At 39.7% G+C, this 22961-nt stretch overlaps 1 protein-coding gene across 1 annotated transcript in view; it reads left to right on the top strand.

The window, feature by feature from the left end:
• Positions 1–22961, top strand: part of ANOS1 (anosmin 1) — a 162470-nt gene that overhangs the window by 112557 nt on the left and 26952 nt on the right. The window contains exons 7-9 of the mRNA XM_056558868.1: positions 14607–14812; positions 14902–15046; positions 16640–16786. Coding sequence (XP_056414843.1) covers positions 14607–14812; positions 14902–15046; positions 16640–16786 — 498 coding nt within the window. The remainder of the gene's footprint in view (positions 1–14606; positions 14813–14901; positions 15047–16639; positions 16787–22961) is intronic.

Below are 22961 nucleotides of genomic sequence, written 5' to 3'. Positions count from 1 at the left end.
TTTTCTTTTAAATCAACTGGTGCCAGAAAGTTAAACATATATGTAAATTACTTCTATTAAAAAATCGTAATCGTTCCAGTACTTATTAGCTGCTGAATGCTACAGAGGAAATTCCTTTCTTTTTGGAACACTGATGACATCACGAGCACAGTGCTCTCTGCTGACATCTCTGTCCATTTTAGCAACCATGCATAGCAGATGTATCCTAAGGGCAGCATGGTGGCTCAGTGGTTAGCACTGCTGCCTTGCAGCTCTGGGGCCTTGGGTTCAAATCCTACTAAGGACAACAATAAATAAAGAGTTATTATTATTATTATTATTATTATTATTATTATTATAATGACATCAGCAAAGAGCACTGTGCTCGTGATGTCATCAGAGAGAATTCCAAAAAGAAAATAATTTCCTCTGTAGTATTCAACAGCTAATAAGTACAGGAAGGATTAAGTTTTTTTTAATAGAAGTGATTTACAAATCTGTTTAACTTTCTGGCACCAGTTGATTTAAAAGAAAAAAGGTTTTCACCGGAGTACCCCTTTAATAGCTCCCCTTTTTGTATCTTTCCTACCTGCAAAAGCTTTTAATGGATTGAATAAATAATTACCTTTTAAGTACTTTCTGAAGTACTGGTGAGTGCACTTTCAATTTTTTCCTCCCTTCCGTACATGATTGATGCAATTTATTTATAGAAAGCTAGCCCCACCACAATTGTGGAACTTATTTAACATCTATCTATCTAGCTATCTATCTGATATCTATCTATCTACTTTTTGCTCTAAAAGATATTTTGTGTGACAGGTCATGTTTATCTTCTAATGTTATTTCATAGATTTCAGTAAATGACAGTTCACCTTCTGTACCTTGTATATCTGGTTTTACTCCACGTTTTAAGGGTTTCTTTGCCTTCAGCCTCAGAAGAACAAATTACGGAACGGTTTTACATCACGTTCTACATATAGGCTGTATGGAGATAAAAATAAGTATTCATTGTACTCTGTGTAACTAAATATATAGACTTGATCCTCGGTATTGTTACTTATACAATGAGAACAGCTGATGTGCTACAGAAAAGTTATGTCAGGTTAGATACTATTGTGTCAAGAAAGACGTATTAAAGGAGTGGTAGTTTTAAAAGGATACAAGTGCAGACAATGTAAAAAATTGTCTGCACTTATGACCTCACATTAGATATGACCTCACATTAGATATGACCTCACATTATAAAAAGATGTGCATTCACACAATATGAACAATGGCTTAGGGCAAATTTATATATATATATATATATATATATATATATATATATATATATATATATATATAGTCGTAGTAATATGCAGCACACCAAAATCTAGTGCAAAGTGCTTTTTATTCCATGAAGTACAAAAGCGACGTTTCGCCGGCCTCACGCCAGCATTCTCAAGTGACAATGAGTGATACAAACGGGCATATATACACACCGCCCACCATCAATTAGTGACATCATAAGTGTATTAGCATATATAAACAAACATCAAGAAAGACATGATCATGTTTTGAATCTCAAACATCACAACAGGGTATGACACATATTAACTATTACAATCCCTCCCTGGGTATATAGCATATAGTGTACTTCTTACTGTGCAAATATACGTGTAGATTGCCTCCCGGGTCCAGCCACGGTGTCCATAGCCTCACGACGTGACTCTCGTGGAACGCCAGAATCAGCGCCATTCGCGCTGTCAGCGGAGAACAACATCCGGTACGTCACTTCCGATGTATAGAAGATCGCGATGTTCGCGACGCTAAGCTTTGTGTTGCTTAGTAACAAAGCTTGTTGATCCCAGCGTCCATGGAAATCAATGATAATGGTCAGAAGAGTGTCATATGCATGACGCAAAATAGGGCATCAAGTGTATATAGGGGAAGATAGTTGTATAGACATAAATGGGGAATGTATCTGGAGTCACTCACAATTGCATACAAAGGGGATGTGAGCGCAGCATTCCTCCTGCTATTGAGGGTAAGGGTGAAAATTGTGGGACTGCCCGGATAAACCGGGGCATATACAATTAAAATTATTGAAGGGGCATATTAGAGATGAATTCAAATTCCTCTAAATCTGAAGTTTTTGGGGACTTTTTTGGGGGCCTAATGCAGAGTACAGGAGCAGGGAGTCATTTCAAACAGAAGAAGTCTTTGCTCCTGTACACTAAGCAGGAAGGTACAAGGAATTTCAGGAGGTTTGTTCATCTCACTTCATACCAATGGGGATTCTGAATGCATAAAAAATGGAGAATTAAACTCAATCAGGAGAACTAATTTCTCTACATACATTGTTAATTAACTTGTATTACCTTTGCTTATTGACCATCCATTTTTTCAACAGGGATATGCCCTAACATAGACTAGAGACACATAGGGGGAGAATTATCATTGCTTTTAGAGCATTTTTTTGTCTATGTTTTGGCGCAGTTGAGGTGTAAACAGCATATTTTGAGACTTTTATGCGCCTTTTGATATAGACAGTTTCACTCTTTTTGCCTACCCTTAGAAGTTTTTCTTTTTGACCATGCAGTGGTCATGTATTTATCTTTTGCGACTTTTGTCAAAAGTCGCTATTTTGTGTGCAAAAGTACTTTTTTTAGGCACAAAGATACACCACCTACCAGTAAGCGTGAGAATAATTTCTACCTTCCACAATTCAACATTTAACCTCTTGTGGACAACAGCGTCCCATTCCCCTTTATGACACACGCTCAGGAGCTGAGCACAGGTCATAGCTGGGTGGTCCTGGCGGCTATCTGCCACCAGGACCCATCTCTAATGCCAGACATCACTGATAACAGTGATGCCCGGCTTTAACCCCTTGAACACCGCAATCAAATTTGATTGTAGCGTCTAAAATGCAAATAAAAATGTCCAGGCAGCTCTGTGAAAGTAAGTAAGAACACCTAAGCTGCCAAATTCAGGACCCGGGAAAGAGTCTACTTCCCTCCCTCACAAGCGTCTAGAAAAAGTATATGTGGTAGAGCTTATACCACCGGTGCAGAGCTGCGCAAAATTCATCATCCTGCTGCACCTTCTTGATAAATAAGATGCACACTAAGTCAAACCCACCACTCAAATAAACGTGGGAAAATAGCTCTACCGTAGACATTCTTTGATAAATCTGGGCCATCGTATCTAGAAAATCTGAGAACTGAAGAAATGACTTAAATGGATGGCCCATTCATGAAAAATTCCCACTATAGAGGTGTGCTATAGTCCGTTAACAATAGAAGGTAGTCCACCTCAGCCATTACATAGCCTACTCAACACTGAAAAAGCAATACTTTTCATAGACTACAATTTAATAAAGTATTGTCCAAGAACAGACAATTCCATTAAGCCCTTGTTATGGTGGAACATTTAACAAAGACATCGATGAGTCCAGAAATTACCTATTAACCTAATGAAAACCTTTATAAGATCTCATACCACTTCCCACCCCTCCCCCACACTCTTGGTTTCTGTTAATGTAGGATCTTGCTACACTTAACCTTTTGGGTCTGGCAATCTCACTTTTGTTTTTCTTTATAAGACTCCTGAACCAAGAGTAAAATGAATAAAATAATTATTTTAGAATAAGAACAAATTCATATTGAGTATATTAAGGACATTTTTTTTACTTATTATAATGTGAAAATAAACCTCTCTTAATAACTCTATGTAAATCTTGTTTTCAAAAACCATTGAGCCTTTTGCTAAAAGTTCATATAAAAGGCAGGTCAAATGTTAACATATATCAGACACTTTCTGGCCATTATCTGCACTTAGAGGCACCAGTTAACAATTAAACATGAACACAACAAAAGAATCAATATATTACTCACAAACTACTCACTTATTAAGTTAATGCGTCCACTCAGCTGACACTAAAGCATATAGTAAAGACACAACTCCAGCAAATACTTGGCTGTTCAGACTCACATTGTGTAGACATCCATTTGTGAATGTCGCATAATAGCATAAATGATGCAAGGTAGATGATAATAAAAAGCTGGGTTTACTTAATGTATATTCAGTGATATGGAGACATTCCAGATGGGCACATAGACTAAAATGGAGAATGGTACCAGACCTATGGACAATCTGGAGAACATGGCCTTTGGCATGGTTGTGTAGCATCGAAAAATGCTGCATATAATTAACAATTATGTACCTGGACACATGAACCCAGTCTCAATGAGATATGTAGGCACAGCTGTAAAAAAATTTAAATTAAATATTTTAAGAATAGAACAATGTACAATTCTTTTTCATACTAGTAGACACATCTGCCCAATTTCTTAGGAAAATAAGGATTTTAAAAAGTTTTTAAAGGTGTTGGGAATGCATCAAAGTGTGTGAAGAGATTGTCTGCTGCAACCACTAGAGGGTGCTTAGGTGCTTACTGCATACTGTTTACACACTAAATACCATAGTAAACCAGTATAAAGTAAGCTTTTAAACTTTTAGTGGCAACTGCAGGTAACCAGAATTTGATGTTATAACTTACTTATAACTTACTTAACGTACCTTTCATCAAACCATATTTTCTAGACTAATTTAGATTATATTCCCAAACTACTCCTAACACCCCTCCTGCCCTTTTTTCCAAACTTTAAAAAGCTGTGTCCCCTTGCTCACTGTCACGTCTGGGCAGGGAAGGAGTGCACACTATTCTCGCCCACTCCCCTTTAACACTTTTCTGGAGTAGATATGGAGCCAAGCTGCATGGGTTCCTCCTCAGACACCGGTTGATGATTGGAAACAGAAGAGGAAACAGGCAAAAATGGAGAGACAGAGGAGCAACAACATTCTCATCTGTGTTCATGCAAACATCTATCCAAACGTTCTGCTAAAGTCATAGCTGGGTCTAAGGTGTCAGGAGAAGGGTAGATCACCAGCATGTCCTTTAGGATGCCAGATAACCCCAGTCTGAACTGGCAAATCAAAGCTGGGGTGTTCCATTTGGAAGCCACACACCACTTCCTAAAATCTGCGCAATATTCCTCGACAGGTCTACATCCCTGTTTTAATGTACACAGCTGAGACTCAGCATACGCAGCTCGGTCAGATTCTGCATACAGAAGATCCAAACCAGCAAACAGAGAGTCCACAGAGGACAACTCACTCTTGGGGACATCCTGGCAAGAGACATAATAATACCAACTTGTTGGGCCTCAATACCAGATGAATGGGGTCTAAATCCAAAAGTATAGCTTGCAACTTTCACAAAAGTTTTTAAAATCTTTTCAGTTCCCTATAAAATGCTCAGGAAGACTAACCTGAGGTTCCAAAGGAGCTGGAAGAGAAGTAAAAACAATTTAGTGTGAATACTCAAGCTCCAAGATTCTGTCCAACAACCTCTGATTCAGCTGCTCCTGATGTTCCAGCCTCTCAATCATGTCCTGGTTTATTTTAGACTGAGATTAAAACGACTCTTGCTGCTGTACCTTCTCAGCTAAATCCTGGACCAATTGAGTTAGGTTCTGCATCTGACCAACAAGAGCTGTCATGGGGTCCATGACTAACAACAAAACAGATGCAGTAGTTGGGCTTGTGATAATGTCACGTCTGGGCAGGGAAGGAGTGCACACTATTCCCCTGTCTCTGCCTACTTATGTACCTGAACTAGACGACAGGTCCATAACCACGGTGACAGTCCCTTCCTAAAAAGTGAGGGACAGTAAAAAAGTCAAAACAATAAACTACAAAACTGACAAAAGGTCTGGAAAGGCTGGAGGTACATGACTAACAGAAAATAAACCTAAACACGCACACACAAAAATACATAGTCAGAGGGCCAAGTCTAAACCTGGAGAGTGCAAAGTGCAGTAACAGAGTATCAAAGGGAAGTCAAAAGCCAAGACAAAAGTCACAAAACCAGAATAAACTGAATGAGCACAGAGATAGCTAGGTAAGTTACTAAGAACTATCACAAGCAGAGAATGACTGAAAAGGGCCTCCTTATATATGCCTGAGCTGCAACCAGGAGGACTCTAATTGGCTCAGCAAGCTTAACCACACCCAGGAGCACAGAGGCGTCATCCCAGCAACCAAAACAAGCAACAGGGCTAGAAATCATTAACCCTATGGGTTCTGGCAGAACCAGTCATCACACTCACAATGTGTGAGCTCTTGGCAGGAGAAAGCGGGCTTCCCCAGCAGGCACAACTTCACTGAAGCCTGCTAGAGCTGTGCCCCGCACACACTTTCTGAGTTGTATGACGATTTATAAAGAGCAACAAAGAAGCAGAGAAATAATCGGCAACTCACCGCGGCCAGCTGAGTAAATCTTCTTTTATTTCATACTCACAAAAGTATCATATGGGAAGAGGGTAGTGGGGGGACACAGGATGGCGACCAAGCTCCGTTTCGCACGATGAGCCCTCATACTGCCCCATACACGGAAAAATAAAAAAGTTATAGGGGTCAGAAGATGACAATTTTAAACGTATTAATTTTCCTGCATGTAGTTATGATTTTTTCCAGAAGTACGACAAAATCCAACCTATATAAGCAGGGTATCATTTTAATCGTATGGACCTACAGAATAAAGATAAGGTGTCATTTTTACCGAAAAAGTACTACGTAGAAACGGAAGCCCCCAAAAGTTATAAAACGGCGTTTTTTTTTTCAATTTTGTCGCACAATGATTTTTCTCCGTTTCACCGTAGATTTTTGGGCAAAATGACTGACGTCGTTACAAAGTAGAATTGGTGGCGCAAAAAATAAGCAATTATATGGATTTTTAGGTGCAAAATTGAAAGAGTTATGATTTTTTAAAGGCAAGGAGCAAAAAACGAAAATGCAAAAATGAAAAAAACCTCGGTCCTTAAGGGGTTAAAAAGGGCCAAGGGGAAGCGTGCAACAGAAAATAAACTATTGTACCTATATAGTCACATCAGTATATATGTATATATATATATATATATATATATATATATATATATATATATATATATACATATATATAGGGCTGGTACAAGCATGACATGAGGAACTGCAGGCGCGGAGCTGCTGGGAGGAGTCAATAGAAATCAGCCGGCACATGTCATGTGATGAGCCTGCTCCTCATTGGTTTACTGTGCCTGCTGCCATCTACTGATACTCCTTAGCGGTCCCTGTCTTGTGCCTGTGAAGCGCTTCCAGTGCTAGGCTATAGCAATTAGGGGATCAGACATGTATTTATTTATATCAGATCTGTGCTGGCCGATCTTCTCCTTACTGAGTGTCTCCTATTTTCCTGCAGAGAAGGCGACACTTGGTAAGAAGAAAATAGCACAGGGCAGCACAGATCGGATGTAATGCCGAGGGTATGGAGCTGCTCAAGTCCCCAGCATACGCTGGCAGACTTGCAAGCATTTTTCCCATGTCCTCTTGTCAGTTCCTGGTGTGTGTTTCTTCTCTGACTGCTCAGCTACCTGCGCACGGCTAGAGCATAGTGCAGGGATTGGCCGGGCACAGTTATAACTTTGTATGTGATGACTCGCAGCGCCATCAGTAGTATAATTAAGGCCACAGGTGGCGCCCTCATCATGGGGGAGCTCTAGGCAGTGGCCTACTTAGCCTATGGCAGGAGCCAGCACTATATATATATATATATATATATATATATATATATATATACACATATCCTATAAAAGTGGCTAGTAATAAGTTCACAAATGGAAAGAAGGCTGTTTGTTTCTTTCTTGAGGCATAAATCTCATATTGAGAGTGATTTCATGGTTCCATTGCTTGGTGCTTGTAAAATCAAAACACACACCCCCAGCCTTCAATAAAAATCCTACTCTCCCCCTCATGGGACTAATGATTTTCTAATGTTGAGCAGCTGGCTTATGTGTGTCATTTGCTGAGCACTGTGGAATCCTAAGGATATGTCTTTAATGTTTTTAGTGCTGGAAAGCTTGTCTTTACCACCAAGCCAAGGTTTAAGGGTTGGAGATAAAATTGGTGTAAGACTAAAAAGACAACTTTTTAATTTCTTATTTTTTGAAGTAATAAAACTTTATTTTAGCTTTAATATCCCTTTAACTCTACTAAACAGTTAACAGTGTTCTTGAATTATGACACTTGGTACATTTAACTCTGATGGTGAGTCATCTCTATCTAAAAATCTATCTATCTATCTATTTATCTATCTATCTATCTATCTATCCATCAATGTAATAAACATGTTAAGAAATATACTTAAAGGGGTACACCACTGGAAAATATATATTTTTTTAATCAACTGGTGCCAGAAAGTTAAACAGATTTGTAAATGACTTTGATTAAAAAATATTAATCCTTCCAGTACTAATCAGCTGCTGTGTACTCCACAGGAAGTTCTTTCCTTTTTGAATTTCCTTTCTGCCTGACGACAGTGCTCTCTACTGACACCTCTGTCCATTTTAGAAACTGTCCAGAGTAGGAGCAAATCCCTATGGAAAAGCTATCCTATTCTGGACAGTTCCAAAAATGGACAGAGGTGTCAGCAGAGAGCACTGTGGTCAGACAGAAAGGACATTTTAAAAGAAAAGCACTTCCTTTGGATCATTCAGCAGCTGATAAGTACTGGAAGGATTAATATTTTTTAATAGAAGTAACTTACAAATCTGTCTAACTTTCTGGCACCAGTTGATTTAAAAAAAATGTTTTCCATTGGCGTAAAGGGGTACTCCAGTGGAAAACTATATATTTTTTTTTCAAATCAACTTGTGCCAGTTCTATTTAAAAATCCTAATCCTTCCAATACTTATCAGCTGCTGTAGCTCCTGAGGAAGTTCTTTTATTTTTGAATTTCTTTCCTGTCTGACCACAGTGCTCACTGTTGACACCTATGTCCATTTCAGGAACTGTCCAGAGCAGGAGAAAGTCCCCATAGAACCTAGTTCTTTTCAAAAAGAAAATAACTATAATGTTAATAATCCAGTATAGTGAATAGCGCAAATTCAAAAAGTCTGGGTTTTTGGTCATATCGTATAAAGAAAAAAAGCAAAAGAGATCATGGCGCACATAAAGGCCTGTGCATAGAGAAAATAAAAATGCTATAGGGGTCAGAATAGTGTACCTTTGAACATACTTATTTTGATTAAAAAAAAGTTTGACTTTGTTTAAAAGTAGTACAATAATAGAAAAACATGTAGCCATGGATATCATTTTAATTGTATTGACCCACAGAATAAAGAGAACATATCACTTTTACCATAAAATTCACTATGAAAAATCGAAACCCCTGAAAAGTTGCTAAATTCTGGTAGTTTTTTCAATATTTGCCAAAAATAATATTTTCTTGGTTGTGCCATACATATTATGATTAAATAAAATGTTTAATTTTATGTTAAAATCAAAAGTGTACAATAGGTTGCACAAAAAACAACATATTGGTCCAAGGACCAAGGGTGTACCGGTATGCCCTGATCCCTTTACCCGTGTTTGGAGCATGCTCACGAGCTGAGCGCGCTTCAAACTCAGTGTGCGAAAAAAAAAAAAAAGATAGTCCAAAATTGCCGTTAACCCCTTAAGGACCAGGCAATTTTTCCCTTGGGACCAGAGCGTTTTTTGAACTTCTGACCACTGCCACTTTAAACATTAATAACTCTGGAATGCCTTTAGTTGTCAATCTGATTCCGAGATTGTTTTTTCGTGACATATTCTACTTTAACATGGTGGAAAATTTTTGTGGTAACTTGCATCCTTTCTTGGTGAAAAATCCCAAAATTTGATGAAAAAATTGAAAATGTTGCATTTTTCTAACTTTGAAGCTCTCTGCTTGTAAGGAAATGGATATTCCAAATACATTTTTTATTCACATATACAATATGTCTACTTTATGATTGCATCATAAAATTGACGAGTTTTTACTTTTGGAAGACACCAGAGGGCTTTAAAGTTCAGCAGCAATTTTCCAATTTTTCACAAAATTTTCAAACTCACTATTTTTCAGGGACCAGTTCAGGTTTGAAGTGGATTTGAAGGGTCTTCATATTAGAAATACCCCATAAATGACCCCATTATAAAAACTACACCCCCAAAGTATTCAAAATTACATTCAGTAAGTGTTTTAACCCTTTAGGTGTTTCACAGGAAAAGCAGCAAAGTGAAGGAGAAAATTCAAAATCTTCATTTTTTACACTGGCATGTTCTTGTAGACCCAATTTTTGAATTTTTACAAGGGGTAAAAGGAGAAAATGTATACTTCGATTTGTAGCCCAATTTTCCTCGAGTAAGCACATACCTCATATGTCTATCTAAAGTGTTCGGCGGGCGCAGTAGAGGGCTCAGAAGCGAAGGAGCGACAAGGGGATTTTCTGAAATGGTTTTTGGGGGGGCATGTTGCATTTAGGAATCCCCTATGGTGCCAGAACAGCAAAAAAAAAAAAACACATGGCATACCATTTTGGAAACTAGACCCCTTGAGGAACGTAACAAGGAATTAAGTGAGCCTTAATACCCCATAGGGGTTTCACGACTTGCATATGTAAAAAAAAAAAAAAATTCACTAAAATGTGCTTTTCCCCCCCCAAATTTCAAATTTTTGCAAGGGTTAATAGCAGAAAATACCCCACAAAATTTGTAACCCCATCTGGGAAAAAACTGGGAAAAAACCTGGGAAATGCTGGGAGATGTAGTTATGCAACAGCTGGAGGGATCGCAACTACAACTCCCAGCATGCTGGGATTTGCAGTTTTGCAAGATCTGGAGAGCTACAGTATAGAGACCACTGCAAACTGTGGCCCTCCAGATGCTGCAAAACTACAAATCCCAGCTTGCCCAGACAGCAAACAGTTGTGTGGGCATGCTAGGAGTTGTAGTTTTGCAAGATCTGGAGGTCTATAGTTCAGAGACTACCATATAGTGGTCTCAAACTGTAGCCCTCCAGCTGTTGCAAAACTACAACTCCCAGCATGCCCAAACAGCTGTCTGGGCATCCTGGGAGTTGTAGTTTTGCAACATCTGGAGTGCTACAGTATAGAGACCACTATTTAGTGGTCACGGACTGCAGCCCTCCAGATGTTGCTAGGCAACTTACTGGCTTCCGTCGGATCCAGGGAGCTTGCTGCACTACATCGCCGCCCGCCGATCTCCGACGCCGATCGTCGCCCGCAGCCTCCGCAGACCGGTAAGTGGACTCCGGCACCGGTCCTCTGTCGTTTCCCCGTTCTGCCCCGCCTATTGTGGGTGGGCAGAATGGGGAAAACAAAAGTTAAGCCCCCGTCCCCGATCTGCTATTGGTGGTCGCGTCTAGACCACCAATAGCAGGGATAGGAGGGGTGGCACCCCTGCCACCTCACTCTTATCTCTTCAGGGGGATTGTGGGTGTCTTAGACACCCGCGATCCCCCTTATATTCCGGGTCACCGGGTCACCATAGACCCGTAATGACCCGGAATCGCGCAAATCGCAAGTGTGAATTCACTTGCGATTTGCGGTGATCGTCGACATGTGGGGGTCCCGGGACCCCCCTCGGCATTTGCCTCGGACGCCTGCTGAATGATTTCAGCAAGCGTCCGGTTTCGCAACCCGCCCGGCTCGCAGCGGAATGCGAAATTCGCTGGGACGTATGAGTACGTCCCTGGTCCTTAAGACCCAGGTTGCAGGGACGTACTCATACGTCCGTGGTCCTTAAGGGTTTAAAGGGGTACTCCAGTAAATCAACTGGTGCCAGAAAGTTAAACAGATTTGTAAATCACTTCTATTAAAAAATCTTAATCCTACCAGTACTTTTTAGGGGCTGTATACTAAAGAAAAATCCAAAAAAGAAATGCATTTCCTGTGATGTCCTTACCACAGTGCTCTCTGCTGACCTCTGCTGTCCATTTTAGGAACTGTCCAGAGAAGAAGAAAATCCCCATAGCAAACATATGCTTCTCTGGACAGTTCCTAAAATGGACCGCAGAGGTCAGCAGAGAGAACTGTGGTAAGGACATCACAGGAAATGCATTTTTTTTATTTTAATGCAAAAAAAGGAAAATTTACTGTGTCCCCAAGGCCCAAATGGGCTGTGTCCTTAAGGGATTAAAGTCCACATTGGAGATATAAGCCTTTGGACCAGCTGTGGACATCAGTAAATGTGTTTTTGACTATTTTGATGCTTTAATGTATAGGCTTTTTATACTTAGTGACATCAGCATACCAAAAACAATGACCACTAATCCCAGCCTGAGACTGTTTCAGTCTGTATATTTAAATAGGATTGTTTTTGTCAACCTTGTTCTAAAAGGAAAATAATTATTGGTGTTTAGCTATTTCATATAGTGAATATTTTTTTAATTAAGTTATTTCTCACTAGTAGAGTGATACATGTATTTTGGCAAATAGTGAATTTACCCCAGGAAGTAAGAGGAATAAAAATAGAACACTGAGTTAAACAAGTTGTATTTATACCTTAGATGGAATAATTGCCTTCATCTCAGTTTTACTTGGAACCTTTCTTTTCTTTCCAATTCTTTTAAACATCTGTTCAACAATGAATACGAATGACTGTTCATTTCATTGTGATAATAGAAGACTACTACAAACAAAGACTAAGGATTCACATAGTATGTTGATTATTTAACTAATGCAGTGAGCGTGGAAATGCATTGAATACCTAATTTAGCACAGCGAAAACATCCAGGTGCACACTAAAGTTAAAAGAACACATGACCTCATTTTCTTAAATGCTTTCAAGTTCTGCCTCTTTTTGTTCTCCATCTATGAGTGACGCTCCACTTGACCTTCTATTTTTGCACTTGGTGAGGCTCATGTGAAATACATTTCTGTGACTTTATTGTGACATGTTTCAAATTGAGCAAAGATGCATTACTGTGAATGGACTAAACCAACTTCCAAAAGACAAGCCAACATATATTATAAAATAACACAACAGGGAACCAATCCTCATTCACCACTTCAACATCTCTGGCCTGAACTTGGGACAACCTTCTATCATGGCTATTTAGGTACTTTCTCTAGGCCAAATTGGTGATTGTGCTGGTGCCAGGGGCTCCTTAACCCCTTAAGGACCAAGGGTGTACATGTTTGTCCTGAGTCTGCTCCCTTTCCATAACGGTTTGGACCCAGCCTCTAACAACGGCCGGAACCCGTGGCTATTAGCGCGTGTCACTGATCGCGGTTAATGGCATACGCGCAAAAAAATTCCAAAGTCCAAAAATATTTTCGGTCACTTTTTACAACATAAAAAAATGAATAAAGACCTTTTAAATGTCCAATCAAAACAAAAATAGTACCAAATGCAAAAAATTAGCCCTCATACCGCCCCATAAAAATAAAAAAGTTATAGGGGTCAGAAGATGACAATTTTAAACTTATAAATTTTCTTGCATGTAGTTATGATTTCTTTCAGAAGTAATGCAAAATCAAACCTACATAAGTAGGGAATCATTTTGATCGTATGAACCTACAGAATAAAGAATAAATAAAGAATACATTTTACCGAAAAATGTACTGCTTAGAAACGGAAGCCCCAAAAGTAACAAAATGGTGTTTTTTTCAATTTTGTTGCGGAAATATTTATTTTTTCCGTTTCGCCATAGATTTTTGGGTAAAATGACTGATGTCATTACAAAGTAGAATTGTTGGCGCAAAAAATAAGCCATCATATGGATTTTTAGGTGCAAAATTTTAATTGTTATGTTTTTTAAAGGTAAGGAGGAAAAAACTGAAGTGCAAAAACTGAAAAACGCTTGGTCCTTAAGGGATTAATCTACATATACAACACCTTAACTGTCCATTTCATGACTTGTAAAGAAGAGAAGGGTTCCATGCTGTCCTGTTATAGGCAGCTTCTGGAAAGCTTTTAAATATCTTTTAGGGACGCCATTATAACTTTTGAACCAGCACTGCAGTTTCCGAAGGCTTGGTTCGCATATATCCGGTGTCCATCATAGTTTCCCTCTGGCGTGCACCGGAGAGAAACTGATCCTAGAACTGATCCCATTTATTTGAATGGGACAGTTCACAATCATCCAGTGTCTTAATTTTGACACCTGATGGTTGGACACGCCGGAGGGCTCTGGACAGGGGAACGCAGCTTGCTGTGTTCCCCTGTCCACTGTCCAGAAACAATGGACGCCAGATACCATATAACTAAAGACAACTTGTCATCAGTTGTGTCATCAGTTGCGTCAAGATCTAGGCTGAGTTCACCTCTGCCGGATGCCGGACATGTGAACCCAGCCGTACAGTATTAAAAAAAAAAAAAAAAAAAAAAACAGTAATATAGTCCAAATTTCCAGTTATATATTTTTTTACTTGTTTTGGGTTCAGGAACTGTACTGCAGTTGTGTGACAATTCCATCTTTTTCCTCTGTTCCCTTCATCTTATATCTTTCCAACAACTAATGGCTATCCCAGTCCCTCATATCTCACGTATTTATATCCTCTACACTATGAAATAAAAAAGTTAATGTTTGTCATACATTAAATTTGGCTCTAAATGGTCAATTGTACTTTGTCAGTATTTGATTTCTGTCCATTCAGTTTTTTAAGCTGTCTATTTATTTGTTTCTGCCTATTACATGTTATTTTTTTTACTATTGATTAACAAATACAGAAAAGACAAATTTATTCAATATGAAAATGAAGATCCCTAAATATTTTGTGTCCTAGACCCATCCGCTCCACCAACACCGATAAATCTCAGGATAGCTAACTCAACAACAAACAATGATGGTACTGTTACAGTTTGGGTCTCTTGGGATCTTCCAGAAGAACCTGATATTCCTTTGCATCACTATAAAGTGTTTTGGAGCTGGACTTCCCATGGCAAATCTGTTGTTCCAGCTAAGAAGAAGCGTAGGAAGACAACAGAAGGGGTAAACTTTGTCGATCTACTTAACATATATTGATATAATTTGTAGCATAGCTTGTTAATATGCATCTTTAATATTTTATTGAATTTCAGAGCCAGAATTATGTGACTCTAGAAGGATTACAGCCCAACAGCAATTATATGGTAGAGATTCAAGCTATTACATACTGGGGACAAGTACGTCTAAAAAGCGCAAAGGTCTCTTTGTATTTTTCCTCCGGACCATCAAGCTCATCTAGTAAGTACATGTGCATGGATTGTGGGTGTTCAAAGACACGTTAAGATACTTTTGGTAAATAATGATATGGGAAAGTCAAATTTGATGCAATAAATAAACTAATGTTTTAACCCCCTCCAGCCTGAAAGAAATGATTGTTCACAAAAGAGCTGAGGTTTTGATGAGGTTTTGATAAAATTTAATAGGCCCCATAATAGTAACAAACAGTATAATGTATAAAGCCTAACTATATTTACTGCAGCAACAATGAATGAGTGAAAAGTAGTGTAGTATATAAAGCTGACTGTGTTCTTAAATGGAAGCTCCCACCATCCTATTTTTTTTTGCTAGCCCGTTCCCCCCTCCCGCTACGGCACTAGCCCGTTCCCTCCCCCCCCCGCCCCGCATACCCGTTCCCTCATTACACTTGCAGTTACTGCAGAGTCCGGCAGCGGGGACAGCGGCAGCAACGAGGCGGTGGCGTCGATGTGCGGGAGGAGTGGCCTCCCAGCCAGTGGCCGGGGAGCCAATGCGCTCATTCCCGCCTGTCTGATTGACAGGCAGGGAGGGAGTGCAGCCTAACTGAAAAAGGACTGATTGCCACTCCAAAATCAGTCCTTTTTCAGTGGCCGGTTTTTAAATGTAAATTAAACCTTTTTAATGAAAAAAATAATAATAAAAGTATATTAGAGATATGTTGTAGTACATAAGTACTACAACATATCAAAAAATAAAGTTGGTGACAGTGCCCATTTAAAGGGGTACTCTGCCACAAACATCTTATCCCCTATCTAATGGATAGGATCTAAGATGTTATATTGTGGTGGTCTCCGGCACGGCAACCTGTAATTCAGCGCATGGAGTGAACTCCATTCCGTGCCCGATGACTGGTGATGCGGCTACCACACCCCTCCATTCACTTCTATGGGAGTAGGTTTGACGGCTATGCCATAGCCGTCTTGCCTCCTCCCATTGACATGAATGGAGGAGCATGGCATGATGCCGATGCTGCCGACACGGATATCGCGAGGGTCACCAGCGGCTGGACCCCCGCGATCTAACATCTTATCACCTATACTTTGGATAGGGGATAAGATGTTTTCAGCGGAGTACCCCTTTAAGGCCAAAGTGGGCTGTGTCCCTTGAGGGACTAAATATAAATGTAAAAAGTAAAAAGTTAATTTAGGCTCAGTGGCCAAATCCCAAAAATACAGGACTGTATTTTAGGAGGTGCACAGAATGCAAACACAGTCTAAGTGGGCCTAAAAAGTTCTTTGAGATCAGATGAGGAGACCTGTACTATACATTATACAACAGTAAGAGGACTCGGTTACAGATTTAAATTGCGATCCCTGGGGTCTAAGCCAGCCCAAAAGTCCCTTGATCAAATACCGTATAAAGAGACCAGTATTTTAGTCAGGGGGCCATGTTACTTGAGCATAACAGTGCATCATATATTACTTCATTACTTTTATATTGCTTTGGTCCTCACTGTTCTAATGAAGATCAATATAGCTCTGAAAAGAGCGCCTAGCAAATGGATTAATGGAAATACAATTTACTGTTAATATAAAATGTAGCCTAGAGTCTAATAAATCATTTCATTATTTTTAGAAGATCAAATATCAAAAGTCAGTAAAATGAAGACTGATACTTTAGTGCCGCCTCAAAGAAAACGCACCGGTCACATGCTGGAAATCGGAGCTCCGTTCTACCAGGATAATCAACTTCAGGTCAAAGTTTACTGGAAGAAGACAGAAGGTGAAGACAAATTGAGTTTTTATAGTTTTCATTGAGTTATTTATTTCTCTATATCTTATAGAACATTTCATAAGAACATATTTGTCTTGAGTTTTAAACAAACTGCTAGTTTAAAAGGCTTACTCAACCTTTATCTGCAACTATCCAATTCAAGTATCAGGCAGGTGCCTCAGGCTAGTCTCACACTGTGTTTTACTTTCCGTTTAGTGCATACGTTTTATGTACTTAAAAAAAGTAAACATTAGTGGATGCTAAAACTGAATGCTACTGGATGCCAAATGGCAGAATCTGTTTACAGCTGGGTTCACACTACGGTTTGTAACTACGGTTCCCGTATACCACCACGGTCCACGTTTTTGCCTGTGGTCGGGAAACCGCATACGGCCGAAAAAGCAGCCGACCGGAGGCTGCGGTTCACTCCGGTCGGCTTATAGACATGCATTAACTAAGGTTCCCGAATACGGCTAAGTGCGGGCGCCGCGATTACGCCCCGCCCACCCCTCCTCCCAGCCGTATAGGGGAACCGTAGTTACAAACCGTAGTGTGAACCCAGCCTACCTTTGACTTGCAACATATATATTATTTGCCATACACCATATCGTAAATGAGTATGTTTTGAATAAAACTAAAAAATACTGTAACACAAACAGAAACAGAGACAAACATACAGTGTAAACCCTAATTCTAATTAATAGAACACATGCATATTACCTGCTGGGCGTGAGATGGTTATCTTGGCTTGTCTTGGTTGCCAAGGCGTTCAGCAGTGTCTTTCCACGCCCAATGTGAGATTAGCCTGGGGAGAGGGGCTGGACAATCCCATTACATTTTTTGCATTCAGGCAACATTCTAAAAAAGATCATCCCGTCTTTATAATTTTAGTAATTAGAGGTTCTAACTAGACAGGCCATATTCTCACACCTACAGGGGAATATTAGAGCTTAAAGGGCTTGTCCAGGGATACACTATAAAAACAAAAGAGAAGTGATACCCACCACCTCTGATCCCCTGCAGCTGTGGCTCAGATGACTCCTGGTCCCTGTTTGTCACAACTTCTAACTTTTTTCTGTGATGCATTATCCCTGTCCTCTCAACCAATCACAGGCTGAGGCAAGATACCCTCTTATATGAGCCTTATGGGTTTAAAATGTCAAGTTGTGTCACTTGAGAAATGCCTGGTAGGAGGTCATATGGATTGAAAAAGGCCTAGTTATGTACACAACATTGCCTGTATATTTCCTGTTTGTCTATGGTACTCATCATGTCCATATGGTACTTCATGCTGTCAATACCTGTGACTTCTGTTATACAGTCAGATCGTCAGATCAAACAGGCTAAATATCATAGGAATTTCCAGCTCAAATGTTAAAGGGACACTCCCGTGGAAAACAAACAAATTATTTTCTTTTTGGAACACTGAGCTCTCTGCTGACATCATGACCACAGTGCTCTCTGCTGACACCTCTGTCCATTTTAAGAACTGTCCAGAGTAGGAGAAAATCCCCATAGGAAACAAATGCTGCTCTGGACAGTTCCTAAAATGTACAGAGATGTCAGCACTGTGGTCATGATGTCAGCAGAGAGCTCTGTGTTCCAAAAAGAAAACCATTTCCTCTGTAGTATTCAGCAGCTAATAAGTACTGGAAGGATTAAGATGTTTTAATAGAAGTTATTTACAAATCTGTTTAACTTTCTGGCACCAGTTGATTTAAAAAAAAAAAAGTTTTCCACGGGAGTACCCCTTTAATGGTTCAAAAAATAAAAATTTGAAAATCCATACAGGTCCTCGAAAAGACTGATGTGTTTCGAACAAAGTTTCTTAATCAAGAACTTTTGATTAAGACCGTTTGTTCAAAAAGCGTCAGTTGTTTCGAGGACCTATATTATTTTGGGGATTTTTATGCTTCAATAAATAGTTTTTTTTTTTGGAACCCTACCATTGGAACTGTTGGATCTGGCATGCTCAGATCATACTGCTCAGATCTTCCAACACATATCCAAGTTTATATTAACATACAACATTTCGGCTGTGCGATACAGCCTTTGCCAAGCATGCAATACTTGACAAGGACTATCACACTGTGGAAATTAACTTAGGTAAAGAGCTTCATCTTTGCTGGTGCTGTTGTTGTCCTACATACTTAATCTGAATAGGGGCCAGACAGACCAAACTCTCCTAGGCGATGTACAACCTCACTTGCCCCACATGGTGCTGCTTATAAGCTATATTTATATTTGTCAAAATGGGAGACATTTTTACAAAATTTTGACAAAAACTTATTGTGAAACCTATAGGTATTAAAATGAGTTATTATGAGTCTGAGAGTGCACAATGAACTGTGGTAAATCCAGCTCCATTACATCTGTTTCCATATTAAAATGTCATCAGATAAAATTAGGAGGATGCTTCATTTAGCATTATTCCCTGTTCATTATAAAAAAAGGCCATTCGCAGTTCAACCATAAAGACATTGGAATTTTCTAGTGTTAAGATTTCACCTTAATAGGATTATCAGTCAGTTGGTTTCAACATTTTTTTTTAACACTTAAATTCTCTTACACCTAAAATATGACTATGAGGAATACATGTTACCAAATGTACAGTGATACAAAACACAGCTTATATTTAGAATATAATAAGCATAGTAACATAGTTCATTAGGTTAAAAAAAGACCAGAGTCCACCAAGTTCAACCTATATCCCTAATCACTCCTTACTTAGTTGATTTAGAGGAAGGCAAAAAAAAAAAAAACTCATACTAGATATAAAAATTCCTTCTCGACTCCAAATATAGCAGTCAGAATACATCCCAGGATCAACGTTCTGTTCCTATAAATCTAGTATACATAACCAGCAATGTTATTACTCTCCAAAAATGCATCCAGACCCCTTTTGAACTCTTGTACAGAGTTCACCATGACCACCTCCTCATGCAGAGAATTCCACAGCGTTACTGCTCTTACAGTAAAAAAAACCCTGTCTGTGCTGGTGTAGAAACCTTCTTTCCTCTAGACGTAGATGATGCCTCCTTGTTAAAGATACAGTCCTGAGTATAAATAGATCATGGGAGAGACCTCTGTACGGTCCCCTGATAGAGTGAGTTTATTTTCTACCCTGTATGCTTCATCATTTTCAGGAAGAATTTTATGTAGCTTTAGAAATGGTTAACCCAGGTCCAGAAATAAAGTCCGGAGCCTATCAAGAGAGTTAATCTCTCAATGGCAATTCATTGCTAGAGCAGCATTACTAGCCCTGGTAACCCAGGCCTTCTATATCTTACATGTTTTGGTATTTATTTTAATGGATTGGATAAAATTAGATTTATGGCCATTCACAATCTGTAAACTTAAAGGGGTACTCTGCCCCTAGACATCTTATCCCCTATCCAAGGATAGGGGATAAAATGTCTGATCGCAGGAGTCCCGCTGCTGGGGGCCCCTGTGATCTCTCCTGCAGCACCCCGAGTCATTAGCTTTCCAGATGACTCACGATACAGGAACCGGAGGTTCATGACGTCATGGCACTGCCCCCTCATGATGTCACACCCCGCCCCCTTAATGCAAATCTTTGGGGAGGCGTGACTCTTGCCACGCCCCCTCCCATAGACTTGCATTAAAGGGGTACTCCCACCCTAGACATCTTATCCCCTATCCAAAGGATCGGGGAAAATATGTCTGATCGCAGGGGTCCCACTGCTCTCCTGCAGCACCCAGAGTCATCAGCTCTCCAGAGCAAAGTTTGCTCACGCCCCCTCCCATAGACTTGCATTGAGGGGACGGGCGTGATGTCACACGGGGGCGGAGTCCTGACTTCACGGACTTCCGTTCCTGGAGTCGCGACTCAGACCCTCCAGCGGTTCCGGTGAAAAACCAGGTGGGTGCTGCATGCAATAATGCGGCGGTCCCCAGCGGCGGGACCCCCACAATCAGACATCTTATCCCCTATCCTTTGGATAGGGGATAAGATGTCTAGGGTGGGAGTACCCCTTTAAGGGGGCAGAGCAAACTTTGCTCTGGAGAGCTGATGACTCTGGGAGCTGTAGGAGAGATTGCGGGGGTCCCCAGCAGTGGGACCCCTGCGATCAGACATCTTGTCTCCTATCCTTGGATAGGGGATAAGATGTCTAGGGGCAGAGTACCCCTTTAAAGTGGACCTGTCATCAGCCTGTTTGTTAATATGTAAATGAGGCTCAAGTGTCAGGGGGGCATCTCTTAGTATGTCAAGAGTCCAGGGATATTCTTTTCCTCCCTGGTGAAAAGGGAAGCTATTGATAGGCATGCTTAAAGTTACATGCTGACAGCCCTGCTAGTTTCATTTTTATTTAACACCATAAAAGGAGTCACTGAAATATGCCTCATCTCATATATTCCTCAATACACCATGGTAGCCTGTTTAGTGGATGCATTTTCACCTATTATATTACCTTTATTTATTATGAAAGTGTCACTAAACTTGGAAATAAATAACAGTAGAAAGCATATAAAAATTTTATTTTTTGCATGCTCCTAAACCAGTATTCTAAAACATGCCTATGGGTGAAGCTTGTTCAAGGGGGCAGGGCATAATGAGCTTTTAGTTCTACTGCAGGCAAGGTAGAGGGGGGAGGTTCCTGCTGCAGCAAGTTGTCCTCCAGCCACACACGGTACAGTGAGCAAGAGGAGAGGGCACGGCCGACCTTCTGGGCTACATAAATAACATTTTTTGAAATATTTCTGTTTGTATTAAAATATAAGTCAAAATAAGATCAATGGGGCGGGGGGGGGGGGGTCATTAAATAAAAAATAACTAAGATATTTTTTTTTCTGTGTTTCGTGTTTTATTTTTTTTAATAGTCTTTCTAAAGTCTTGGACACCAAGGAAATATAATCAACAATTAACACTTCTATCCCAGTTAGCTGAGATTAAAAGAACTGTATAGAGCAGGGTCTCCCAACCAGGGTGCCTTCAGGTGTTGCTAAACTACAATTCCCAGCATGCCTGGACAGCCAAAGGCTGTCCAGGCATGTTGGGAGTTGTAGTTTTGCAACATCTGGAGGCACCCTCGTTGGGAAACACTTATATAGAGTTTAAGCCTTGGGCTGTGTGTTATCTATGTTTGCCTCCTTAATCTTGTATTATGTATTATTAAAAATTTCTTTGCAATAATTCACTTCATATTTTATTATACTGTATATGGACAGTTTGGTCTAATCCTACACTAAAGTAATGCGCAGCATTAAGCGGTACAGTGTGACCAGCCATGCATCAATAAGTCCTCCTCAGACATAACAGCTTTACATAGTTGGGTCTGTGGTGCTAGATCATATGAAAATAATAAGTAGATTAATGGAATGTCCTCATGTTATTTGAAATGTTCTCCTTAAGAAGACTATATACAAGTATACTGTATATTGGCATTGATGTGCATTCATCTCACTGACTTGTTTTTACTTGCCATCATTATGACATATCTATGTTTATACATTTTGAAAAGGCCTGTATTTCTGTAATCTTTAAAATAAGCACGGATCACTAGACTCAACTCCATCTGCTTTCAGGACCTTTAAATTGTGCTCAGTGATTTTTTCAGCATGAGCTTTCTTTGTAAATCTTTAGTGGATTCAATTTAATGAAAGTAAATGGTTTTAGTAAATGGCTTTATCTAAACCTAACCCAGGGACACTAATTCGTTAAGACAGTTTTGGCAGCAAATTTTAAATAAAACTAGGTTAGATTTATAATGTAACTCATAGATCATATTCACACTAGATAAGTGGTCACCGTTGTTTTAAACAACTTTACTTGATGGCCTATAAAATTCAGAACATAGTTGTAAATCACTTTATTTACCAAAAATGCCTCCTTTCTCTCTTTTCTGGTGTTGGGAGAAATGTGTCTCTAGTATTAGACACAGTGAGACAAAACAAAGGCCATGGGGCAGAACTTACCATGTGCTGTCTGCAGGAGAGAGTCTGCCTGCTAAAGATAATCCACACTGTTCCTAAAAGGTAAATCAATGATTTATTCTAATTTCTTACCACTCATAAAGCACAGTACAGCTACTGTGTATGTAAATGAGAGTACACCTACTGCTTCCTGTTAACTGCTCTGAAATTATATTCCCTCACCTCTAAATTTCAGTGCTTAGTGTAACCTCTTCATTATTGCTGTTGTTTCTTGCATTGATTCTCACAC

The sequence above is a fragment of the Hyla sarda genome, chromosome 2 (genome assembly GCF_029499605.1).
Source record: "Hyla sarda isolate aHylSar1 chromosome 2, aHylSar1.hap1, whole genome shotgun sequence".
Taxonomy (NCBI): domain Eukaryota; kingdom Metazoa; phylum Chordata; class Amphibia; order Anura; family Hylidae; genus Hyla; species Hyla sarda.
Note: the sequence above shows the minus strand (reverse complement) of the source record. Positions and strands in the feature narration are given on the sequence as shown.